Raw genomic sequence first — 12,475 nt, 5'->3', positions numbered from 1 at the left:
GGGAAAGAGAGTCAGGACGGTGGGGCAGAGGAGGAGGGGGACCGAAGAGACAGAGCCACCCGGCCATGAGAAAGGGCAAGCGGGGCGGGCCTATCAATTCTTTAGTATATATTTTAAAAGTATTTGCCTCAAATCTGATTGTATATGGTTTGTACAACTAGGAAGAATGAATACTCAATGGTATAATTTTTTTTTTTCTTCTGAGGCTACTGTTCTTAAATCAGTTAAGAAGGACCTCCTTTTATGTATATTCTCCCTACTGAATGTCTTTTTTTGGCTTTTTAACTGTCTTACAAGTTGTTACATATTTATGCAATTTTATTTTAAAAGTGTTGATTTTATTAAACTTATTTGAATCTTTTCTGTCTTCTTAGGGGAAGCAAAAGCAAATGCCCCGTGTGTTATATTTATTGATGAATTAGATTCTGTTGGTGGGAAGCGAATTGAATCTCCAATGCATCCATATTCACGGCAGACCATAAATCAACTTCTTGCTGAAATGGATGGGTAATTGAATCTTCCTCTGTCTTTAGAATTTGGTGATATATTTGGTAGCATACCAGAGATAGGAAAAATTTTATGTTTATAGGTAACAGAGTAGTCCCTCATGCAAGAAGTAGAGACAAGCTATTTTGACTATTGTATTGTTTTTACTAATGGGATCATTGATAATTGTTATATCAACTTTTCTTAAGTTAAAAAATAGATTTTTCATTTACTATAGCATGACAGGAAAGCCGTGATTCCACCTGAAAGTAGTAGTCTCTTTGGAGATGTAAAGGGAGAATACCCTTATCCCTGCACTGTTGGTGGCAAGCTTTGAGTGTTGCTGTAGATCAAAAAAATGTTTCTTAAAGTCATATAAGACATTCTGGAAGTCTAGGAGCAAATAATTTGAATTGGTAAACTTGAAAATAATTTTTCAAAAATTAGTCGGGGACTCAAGCTTTTTGTGTCAGGTCATCTCTTCCTAACTAGAAAAATTATTATGAAGGTATGTAACCACAGATGATTTGATGATTTATTATTAACACTTTTATTGAAGTGCACTGGCATTTTAAAAAACAATTAGAGATGCCTTATCATTTTGGGCTTTAAAAAGATCAATCCCTTTTCTTTGCTGTTAGTAAGATTAATGATAAGCAGTTTTGCATAGAACATTTCTACATGTGTGCTGTTTTAATTTTCAATGAAAAGGTCCTTTTTTTTTTAATAGTTTTAAACCCAACGAAGGAGTTATCATCATAGGAGCCACGAACTTCCCAGAGGCATTAGATAAGTAAGTATTAAAATTTTTGTGATATATTCTAGAATAGTGATGAACTTTAAAAGCATTGTGCTAAGTGAAGGAAACCCATCACAAAACATCACATATTATATGATTGCTTTTATATGAAATGTCTAGAATAAGCAGATCCATAGCAACAGAAAGTAATTTAGTGGTTGCCAGAGGTTAGGGAAAATGGGGAATAACTGCCAGTAGATTTGGGGTTTCTTTCAGCTGGAGGAGAGGGGGAGGGGGTAAAAATTCTCTAAAATTAGATTGTGGTGATGGTTGGGCAGCTCTGAATATATTAAAAACCACTGGGTTACACTACCAAACGTAAAATAGCTAGCTAGTGGTCAGCAGCGGCACAGCACAGGGAGATCAGCTCGGTGCTTTGTGACCACCTAGAGGGGTGGGATAGGGAGGGTGGGAGGGAGGCGCAAGAGGGAGGGGATATGGGGATATATGTATATGTATAGCTGATTCAGTTTGTTATACAGCAGAAACTAACACCATTGTAAAGCAAATTTATACTCCAATAATGATGTTAAAAAAAAAACTACACTGGGTTTTCGACTTCAAATTCTATGATATGAAAATTGTATCTCAGTAAAGCTGCTAAAAGAGTCTTCTCACAACTTAAACGTCACAAAGCTTTTGGGTGGGGGGTGGAGAGGATTTTTAGAACAAAATTTACTATAGTTTAAAATTTTTATTGGTTTTATTATATAGAAGTTATTCATACTTTCATTTGATCTAATAGTTGGTTCTTACCTAAGACTCTAGTTTAACATTTTGTACGTAATAGCAGTGAGATGGATGTGTAGGTCTCATAATAGATTGCTGTAGAATTATTTGTTCCTTGACTGGCTGACTTGCATGTCTTTGTCTCTGAAGGGTTGTATGCTATCTAGATGCACGCATTTATCTATATGAACTTTTGTTCTGCCTTCCGGTTATTGAAACTTATTTGAGCCACGTTTTATAAGGAACTAATCTGAATATTTATGTTCAAAATAAATATTCGTTGCCATTGTCTTTCCATCTTCTCTTTAGGATGTCAGTCCTGTTTAACTTGACCTTCAGCACAGTCAGCTTATTAATTTATATTTTCTTTTTGTATTCTCCCTTTAGCGCCTTAATACGTCCTGGTCGTTTTGACATGCAGGTTACAGTTCCCAGGCCAGATGTAAAAGGTCGAACAGAAATCTTGAAGTGGTATCTCAATAAAATAAAGTTTGATCAGTGTAAGTCTTAATTCGATGATACAGACATTATCTCCATAAAATGGTAATATATCAATCCACCCTGTTTGTGGTCCTTACTCAGGATGTCTTAAAAGACAAATTCCTTTAAATGTCTATTTTTCTCACCTCTTGTTTGTCCATAAAGTCCATTTCTCAATTAATGTGTATCCAGAGATTCTGTCATTTTGAATCCCGATTCTAAACAGTTTTCTTTGAGTACTTAGATAATACTTGATGAATCTATGTATAAATGTTTCTTTAGATGAATGTAAAATATAAAATAATATAAAAAGCACCTGTATATTATGAGCATAGTACCTTATGATATAGTCACTTTGGGGCCAAAAGAGGGGAAGCAAACTATAAAACAAAACACATGGAAATATTATAGAACCACCTGAGTAATAAAAGCAGCTATTAAAGCTGCAGTATTTTCAAAGATATCTGAATCAATTCATAAAACCAAATATGTTTCCGATAATAAGGGGGGCTATTATGTCCAAAGTCATTCCAAGATGAAATTCTGAAAACAAAATGTTGTCTATGAATGTGCTTTTTCAGTTTGTGGTTAGGCCATAATTAAAGGTTTGTAAATCGTTATCTGGCAACCCTACCTTTCTTTGTTTATCACAAAGTTATTTAAATATAAGAACTTTTGTCATTTGTCCCAATGACAATTTTAATGGTGTGTTTAATAGCAGTTTTGGCTTTTTCCCCTTAGAATTTAGTGAAGTAAGCTTTTGTAAAATTACAGTTCATGATGGCTATCTTCTTTCTTTTGCAATGTGAGTTCTTTATGAAGAGCTTTTTATTAGCTCTTCTGAAATTTTAATATTGTGTCCTGTCTGCATATAGCTGTTGATCCAGAAATCATAGCTCGAGGTACTGTTGGCTTTTCTGGAGCAGAGTTGGAGAATCTTGTGAACCAAGCTGCTTTAAAGGCAGCTGTTGATGGAAAAGAAATGGTTACCATGAAGGAACTAGAGTTTTCCAAAGATAAAATCCTAATGGGTAGGTTTTCTTTTTTCTTCTTTTTTTTCCCCTATGTTATACTGTTCATTATGTTAGAGAAAAAATGCTTTTTTTTTTAAATTGCCACTTGGTAATTTTTGGTTTGGTGGCACTTCACTATTTATTTATTTATTTATCTATCTATCTATTTATTTATTTGCTGCATTGGGTTTTTGTTGCTACATGCAGGCTTTCTCTAGTTGTGGTGAGCGGGGGCTACTCTTCATTGCGGTGCACAGGCTTCTCATTGCGGTGGCTTCTCTTCTTGTGGAACATGGGCTCTAGGAGCGTGGGCTTCAGTAGTTGTGGCTCACGGGCTCTAGAACTCAGGCTCAGTAGCTGTGGCGCACGGGCTTAGTTGCACGGCATGTGGAGTCTTCCTGGACCAGAGCACGAACCCGTGTCCCCTGCATTGGCAGGTGGATTCTTAACCACTGCGCCACCAGGGAAGTCCGAGAAAAAACTCTTAATTTTGAGAGAAAGTTTATAAAAAATAAAGGTATAGAAACATGCAAATACATACTCTAACAGAGCAACACAGTTTGGCCTCTTACAGAACAAATATATTATAACTTATATTACACTCTTTGGGGGGCATGAGTGCCCATGTCTTTCCTCTTGTCTGATATTGCTGATACAAGAATAGTTAATTTTACTGTTTTTCAGTATTTAATTTTTATTTTAAATCTTGAATTGCCTTCAAAACAGGTTAGTTATGATATTCCTGTTAAATTAGAAGTTTATTTTCTAGAAATAGAATTAAGCTTTTCCTTTTGATATAAGGATTAAGATGATAGTTTTTACAGTTTGGTTTTCAGTTGACAAATTATGGTTTACATGTGTTGTAGAGTGGAGTCAACTCATTTTTTAAACTTTCACACTTTTAAAATATTTATTAATGATATTAAATCATATTACTCTAAGAATGACTTGGAGGCAAAGGAGCTTCATTCATTTAAATATACCTTCCTAATGGAGTATTTTACTTAAGTAAATTTTTATTCTTAGGGCCTGAGCGTAGAAGTGTGGAAATTGATAACAAAAACAAAACGATCACAGCGTATCATGAATCTGGTCATGCTATTATTGCATACTACACTAAAGATGCTATGCCTATCAACAAAGCTACAATCATGCCACGAGGGCCAACACTTGGACATGTGAGTATCTTTAGTTTTTCTTTTCTTTCAGATAGTGCTCCCCAGGAGCTTATATAGGAAATTGCTGATGAAAACATTTCAAAAGAAAATTCAGCTACTTCCTAGGTGTGTTGATACTTTCTTCTTGTAACTTCCTCAACTGTCTTGAAATCAGACATACTTGTGAAATTTATCTGCTCATAAAGGATATCCTTAATATTTCAGATAATATATTTACATTATGAAATGTAATTCAGGAATGACAGCAAAATATAATTTTTAAATATGTAGTTGTTCTTTTCCCCTCAAAAGAAATTATGTATCATAGTGACTGGTTCAGTCGTTTTTCTAAGTTTTTTCTCATTGAGTACAAGTTTCATTTTCATATCTAATTATAGACATTTTATTTTTATTTATTTATTTAATTTTATTTTTGGTGCGATGGGTCTTCTTTGCTGCATGCGGGCTTTCTCTAGTTGAAGCGAGAGGGGGCTGCTCTTCATTGCGGTGTGTGGGCTTCTCATTGCAGTGGCTTCTCTTGTTGCAGAGCACAGGCTCTAGGCGCGCGGGCTTCAGTAGTTGTGGTACATGGGCTCAGTGGTTGTGGCTTGCAGGCTCTAGAGTGCGGGCCCAGTAGTTGTGGCACACAGGCTGAGTTGCTCTGCGGCATGTGGGATCTTCCCAGACCAGGGCTCGAACCATGTCCCCTGCATTGGCAGGCAGATTCTTAACCACTGCACCACCAGGGACGTCCCTATAGACGTTTTAAACATTTTTGTGCAACGAGGGACAGACAGTTGTATTGCAGCATTAACTGCTTATTATTTATACACTGCACTTTTGCTTTCCTCATTTTATACATAGCTGGTTTGGTCATCAATCACCATGACCATCTCTGTTAAATGCCACTGAGCTTTCAGCATCATGGTATTAAGTAAGGTCATGAGAGACACATGATAATTCAGGTTAATTAATGTAAGTGTTTCAAAACTGTGTGTGAATTTTTTCTTTGTTTTTCAATTGTCTAGGTGTCCCTGTTGCCTGAGAATGATCGATGGAACGAAACTAGAGCTCAGCTTCTTGCTCAGATGGATGTCAGTATGGGAGGAAGAGTGGCAGAGGAACTTATATTTGGAGCTGATCATATTACAACAGGTTGGCTGTAAAGAATAGCTTTGGTTCAAATCGTGTTTGTTGGTTTAAAGATTTTTTTTTAACTTGAATTTTATGTATATTTTAAAATTTTAGGTGCTTCCAGTGATTTTGATAATGCAACCAAAATAGCAAAGCGGATGGTCACCAAATTTGGAATGAGTGAAAAGGTAATGGCTAATTTTAATCCTTCCTTATGTATCAAATGTTGATGTGCCAAGTGTCTCTTTGTGAGATAGGGTTCTCGTTATAAGTTGATAGATTTTCCCATCTCATTCCAGATGGATTTAACAAAGCTTACTCTAAACTAAATGTCATTTTCTGAGAAATGTAACATACTCTTTCCATTCTACCTGCTCAAACAGTAAGAGTTATTATTACTTCATGAATTAACCAAATGATAATATAAATTCTTTAGCTTTTTTTATTCATATGACATCAAAGACCTACTTGTTGAGCTTGCTTACTTTGCACTTTCCACATACTTCACTTTCCTACTTTATCACTGTGGCTCCATAAAGCAATTCCAGTACTCTGTGAATTTTGGATTTCTGGACTAGAATAGCTGCTAAGGTTTTCTAAGAAGGTACTCAGAACAGTACTTAGGATTTAAAATTTTCTCTCTTGCTCACACTTTTTAGTATTATACTTGCAGAAGAATAATGAAGTTTTTTTGCCCTCAAGGGCATTTGTATATTGTATTTTTTCCTTGCCCCCATGATATTTATTTTCATATGTATAGGATAGTACTTCCTCTGTTACATACATTAGTGTTGGAGGTTTTTCTGTTGGATTTCTTTCTTTTCATTGATTTTAGCTTGGAGTTATGACCTACAGTGATACAGGGAAACTGAGTCCAGAAACTCAATCTGCTATTGAACAGGAAATCAGAATCCTTCTGAGGGTAATGATCTTTTTTTTTTAATGTTTATTTATCTGTTTAGTCAAAATGTGCCTAAATATTTGGGTGCTTGCAAAAAAACTAAAGTGCCTCTGTTTTATAAAGTTAATAGGTGCACCGTTGCTGCCGTGATTAAATGTCATAGACTGGATCTTTGACATAGACTGGAACCCCTGATCATAGACTGGATCTTTATTTTATTCTGGCCATAGGCTAAGAACAATTTTTATATATATATATATATATATATATATGTATATATATATGTATATATATATTTTTTTAATAAATTTATTTATTTTATTTTTGGCTGCGTTGGGTCTTTGTTGCTGCACGTGGGCTTTCTCTAGTTGCAGCGAGCAGGGGCTGCTCTTCATTGTGCTGGCTTCTCTTGTTGCTGAGCACGGGCTCTAGGGCGCAGACTTCAGTGGCTGTGGTGCAGGGCTTCAGTGGTTGTGGCGCATGGGCTTAGTTGCTCTGTGGCATGTGGGATCTTCCTGGACCAGGGATTGAACCCATGTCCCCTGCATTGGCAGGCGGATTCTTAACCACTGTGCCACTAGGGAAGCCCAGAACAATTTACGTTGTGATTTAAATATTCAGTTCTGCTTTAGCTGATATATTTCTAATATTTTATGTATTTTCTTTAATTTGATTATTTTACTTGGACATGGTTATGTTCAAAATGTCTAGTAATTGTGTTTATATGACCTACGTTTCTTGGTGTTGGTAAATTTATTTTTACATTTTCCACCCAATTTTATAAGGACAAAAATATAATTCGCTAGTAAAATATTGGCATAAACATTGTACAGGCAAATATGACATTGCCAAAAATGAACTGTTATTACTGCCGTTATTCATAAGCTGATAAACTTAATTCAGACTCACCTTTGGAAAGAGAGTTGAAGGATTTAAGTGAAAAGTTCAAGGTTGGTTGCAAAAAAAACAAAATCAAATGTATGGAAGTCAGGGATCACCTTTAATGATACTGTATTACAGTAATGAGAGGTAAGTGTTTTACCAAGTGAAAGAATGGAAATTATATCTTTTCTGGCCATTCTAGATAGAGTAAATTGGTGAAATCTCAAGAGGCAAAAGGAGCAAACTCCCTTTCCTTTTAGCACATATTTTGAAAAGAGAAATAGATTTTTGTGTTCACAGAGCTTATTTAGAAAGCAGATGAGTACAATGTATACTTTTATTTCTTAAGTAGCTTTTTGTTTAAGTAGTCCTCAGTTATCTCTATGATAGATTTTGAGGTTAAAAATATAACATTTGAAAGTATGAAAGAGTTATCTTTAGGGAACCAAGCTTTTAAATGCTTTTATCTTTCATAAATAGAAGTCAATAGATTTTATAGTTTTTTAGGGTACATAAAGGCTTTTTATCTCATTTAGGGTTTTTGCTTCTCCTAAGGTTTCTGCCTCTTACATATCTGCTTTGTATTTCAGGATTCATATGAGCGAGCAAAACATATCTTGAAGACTCATGCAAAAGAGCACAAGAATCTAGCAGAAGCTTTATTGACCTATGAGACTTTGGATGCCAAAGAGATTCAGATTGTTCTTGAGGGGAAGAAATTGGATGTGAGATGATAGCTCTTGATGCATTGTTGGTTTTATTGCAAGACCATAAGTAGCACTGCAGTAGTCGTATTTTGCAACACTTTTCTCCCATTCTTGGTATCACTCAAGGGTGTGAAACACTTTGTCAGTCTTTTGTCACATTTATCTAATTTTGATTATTCTCATGATGGACACCTACTGCAAACAGCAATTTATTAAAGAAAATAAAGAACTATCAGGATTGAAAACAGCTTGTTTGAGAAATGTCAATCAGTTATTAAGTTGAAAATAAGTAATGATTTTATGGTTGGTTACAGTGCAAGATGTGAATAGAAATTGTGCCTTTAGCTCTTGGGAAGTATTTTTACTTAGGAAAATAAAATTCTTGAAGGATTGTCTTTATTTCTAGATAGTACCACTTATCTTTGATAAAGAAATGATGCTATTTGGCTATTGGTAAATCATATTTCTACATACATCAGTGGAAACTTCATTAAGATGCACTTAATTATGATCTAGATTGACCATATATAAAGTGTTTTTTTAAAAATCTAAGAGTAGAGTATTGTGAACCTACAGGTACAATTGGAATTCAAATGATTATTATAAGCTTTTTAAAATGCACCTTGCATTTTCATGGTCTTTCTTTTTTTAACATTACTATCACTCAAAATGAAGTTTATTTCAGAGCAGCAGTATTTTGTTAAATAAACAAGTAACACACCTCAAATTATGAATAACTATGTAATTATGCTTTGCATTAAAACCAAAATAAAACCAAAAACCCAGTCCCATTCAGAGTGAACTTTTGAATTATGCTGTGTTAGAAGTGGAAAGTTGTGTTTATTTTTCAGTCAGATTTTGTGAATACGAATGTGTTACAGAATTTACAGATGACTTTATTTAACTCAGTAGAAAAATTATTTTAGAGCACATTGTATTGGTTTCACAACCATATTATATTCTTGAAGTGATTTTATTAAAATTACCTACAGTTTTCTAGTAACTTTTAAGCTGTATATGGTCTTCGTTGAGGTTGGTAGAGGGAGCTTGCTACGTGATATTCTTGCCCCTTTATTTGGGTAATTTAAAATTTTGATGTACTTTCAAACTTAGAGAAACATTACCAGAATAATACAAGGAATTCCCATATACCCTTGATTCAGATATACCAGTTATTTTCATTTGCCCATTTTTTATTGCCCCTGCTTCCTTTCTCCCTTTCTCCTCTCTTCCCTCCCTCCCTCCTTCCCTCCCCTTCTCTCTGTGTTTATATATATATATATGAGTATACATGTGTTTGCATGGACCCACGTTTTCATTTGTCTTGGTAGACTTCTAGAAATTGCTGTGTGATGTGGCGAGTTTCTGTTTAACTTTTTAAGAACCTGATGAACTGTTTTGAAAGTAACTATATAATTTTATGTTCCAACTACCAGTGTATGAAGGTTCCCGTTTCTCCGTACCTTGTACAATGTTTCTTATACTCTTGTCTTTTTGACAAAGCCAATCTAGTGGGTTTGAAGTAGAATCTCATTGTGGATTTAATTTACATTTCCCTAGGACTAGTGATTTTGAACATCCTCTGCTAGGCTTTTGGTCATTTGTATATCGTCTTTGGAGAAATGTCTGTTGAAATCCTCCCTTCCCTCTTTGGGTTGTCGTCTTCTGTGTTGTAAGAGATCATATATTCTAAAGACAAGTCCTTTATCATATGGATCTTTTTTTTTTTTAATCCAGTCTGAAACTCTCTGTTGTTTGAGTAGGGTGTTTAGTTCATTCATATTTAATATTTATGTAGTTGCTTTTACATCTGCCATTTGCTATTTGTTTTCTGTTTTTCTCATATCTAAAGAGATCCCTGTGTTCCTCTTCTTTTTTTTTTTTTTTTTGCAGTACGCGGGCCTCTCACTGTCGTGGCCTCTCCCGTTGCGGAGCACAGGCTCCGGACGCTCAGGCTCAGCGGCCATGGCTCACGGGCCCAGCCGCTCCGCGGCATGTGGGATCTTCCCAGACCGGGGCACAAACCCGTGTCCCCTGCATCGGCAGGCGGACTCCCAACCACTGCGCCACCAGGGAAGCCCTCCTCTTCTTTTTTTTGGCTGCACAGCATGGCTTGTGGGATCTTAGTTCCCCAACAGGAATTGAACCCGGGCCCTTGGCAGTGAGAGAGAGCACAGAGTCCTAACTACTGGACTAACAGGAAATTCCCTGTTCCTCCTATTGTGAGTTATGTCTTAGCAGTTGCTCTAGGGATGACAATATGCATTTATCACTCTTAATCACAGGCTCCTTCAAAATAATACAAGTTTAATTCTGTCAAAATGTAGTAAATTTGTTCCAGTATATCTCCTTTTCTTTCCTTTGTGCTATTGTTGTCATGTTACATCTGTACGTATTACAACAACTTAATGCAATGATTAACTACTGGTTTATATAATTTTAAGTCCTCTGTCTTTATCTGGGGATGTCTTTATTTTGCCTTTGTTTTTTAAGAATATTTTTGCTGGATATAGAATACATGATTAACAGTTTATTCTTTTTTTTTTTTTTTTTTTTTTGCGGTACATGGGCCTCTCACTGTTGTGGCCTCTCCTTTTGTGGAGCACAGGCTCCGGACGCGCAGGCTCAGTGGCCATGGCTTACGGGCCTAGCCACTCCGCAGCATGTGGGATCTTCCTGGACCGGGGCACGAACCTGTGTCCCCTGCATCGGCAGGCAGACTCTCAACCACTGTGCCACCAGGGAAGTCCAACAGTTGATTCTTCAATCACTTTGAATGTGTCGTCCCACAGCCTCTGACTTCCATTATTTTTGGTGAAAAGTCAGCTGTTAATGGTAATTTTGGTCTCCTTTTCCAATAGGTTGTTTTTCACTTGCTGCTTTCAAGAATTTTTTCTTAGCCTTGTCTTTTAACAGTTTGACTATGATGTGTATAAATGTGGACATCCTTGAGTTTTTCCTACTTGGGATTCGTTGAACTTCTTGGATATGTAGATTAATGTTTTTCATCAGATTTGAGACATTTTTGGCAATTATTTCTTCAAATATATTTATTTGCCCTTTCTTCTTCTGGGATTCTCCTTTCACATATGTTGATCTGGTCTCTGAGGCTTTGTTCATTTTTTTCATTGCTTTTCTCCCTCTCCTCTTCAGATTGAATACTTTCTGTTGATTCAGCTTCAAGTTCACTGATTCTTTCTTCTTTCAACTGAATTTTTCATTTCATATATTATATTCTTCAGCTCCAAGTTTCCATCTGGTTCTTTCATATACCTTGTATCTCTTTACTGAGATTCTTCATGCATTGCATCATTTTCATCATAGCTCTCATTAATTTTTTAAACATGAATTCCATTAGTTCTTTGAACATGTTCATAATAGCTGCTTTTAAGTCTTTGCTCATTCTAACATCTGGAGATACTCAGTTCCTATTGAATGCTTTTCTTCCTCAGTAAGGGTACACTTTCTTCTTTCTTTGCTTTGTAATCTTGTTGAATTTCAGATAATGTGGCAGTTACTAATTCTGAATTTTTCCCCAGAGGGTTGTTCTTGTTTTATTTAGTAACTTGCCACCAGTAAATTTGTGTAATCTGTCTCCACAGCAGTGTGCAGTCACCAGTGTCTCTCCTCATTTTTTAAAATAATAAATCTTGCTTCCTAAGCGTTGCTGCTGGATTGCATAGCTTAGCATATAGCCAAAGATTGGACAGAGGTTGTGTTCAAACCCCATCAGTCAGGCCTCCACTCTGCCAATGGATCTGTGTGGGCTGGCAAGTACATTCAGTGTTCAGGTCATTTTCAAGTCTGCTCTGGTCTGTGCTTTCTGATGGGCTTTTTTGCTTCTCCCTTGTGCCTATGTGCAGGCTTTGGCAACCATGGGTATGTGGGTGGCCTGAACCAGCTTCAGTTTCCGCTTTGCATGCCTGTACATCTGGAGTATATAGAGTGCTTATGAAACCCAGATGGCTGTCTTACTTCCTAGAACATCCAGTGAAATCCCTAGCTACTCTGTTGTTTGCCCCAAACAGGACTACAACCTCACTGAGCCTTGTTTGCTTACCACTGAGCTCCCAGGTTAACTTACAATGCATCATATCAAATGAGTCCCCTCTGGCAGTGACAACAAGCCTTGTTCCCTGGGTCTGCTGTTGCCCTGGTTGAACTACTGCACCCGTAGACCTGGCCCA

At 36.3% G+C, this 12,475-nt stretch overlaps 1 protein-coding gene across 3 annotated transcripts in view; it reads left to right on the top strand.

The window, feature by feature from the left end:
• Positions 1-8,535, top strand: part of YME1L1 (YME1 like 1 ATPase) — a 30,995-nt gene extending 22,460 nt beyond the window's left edge. The window contains exons 11-19 of one of the 3 annotated variants that reach the window (XR_456976.1): positions 375-507; positions 1,217-1,279; positions 2,402-2,514; positions 3,370-3,525; positions 4,534-4,685; positions 5,693-5,826; positions 5,913-5,986; positions 6,634-6,720; positions 8,172-8,535. Coding sequence is in view for 2 of the 3 variants with exons in the window: in XM_007452585.1 (XP_007452647.1) it covers positions 375-507; positions 1,217-1,279; positions 2,402-2,514; positions 3,370-3,525; positions 4,534-4,685; positions 5,693-5,819; positions 5,913-5,986; positions 6,634-6,720; positions 8,172-8,315 (1,049 nt within the window). In the remaining variant the exon portion in view is untranslated. The remainder of the gene's footprint in view (positions 1-374; positions 508-1,216; positions 1,280-2,401; positions 2,515-3,369; positions 3,526-4,533; positions 4,686-5,692; positions 5,827-5,912; positions 5,987-6,633; positions 6,721-8,171) is intronic. The other 2 variants (XM_007452585.1, XM_007452584.1) reach the window with 2 other exon arrangements.
• The last annotated feature ends 3,940 nt before the right edge of the window (positions 8,536-12,475 follow it).

The sequence above is a fragment of the Lipotes vexillifer genome, unplaced genomic scaffold (genome assembly GCF_000442215.2).
Source record: "Lipotes vexillifer unplaced genomic scaffold, Lipotes_vexillifer_v1.1 scaffold628, whole genome shotgun sequence".
NCBI lineage: Eukaryota > Metazoa > Chordata > Mammalia > Artiodactyla > Lipotidae > Lipotes > Lipotes vexillifer.
This window is presented reverse-complemented; position numbering and strand designations above follow the sequence as displayed.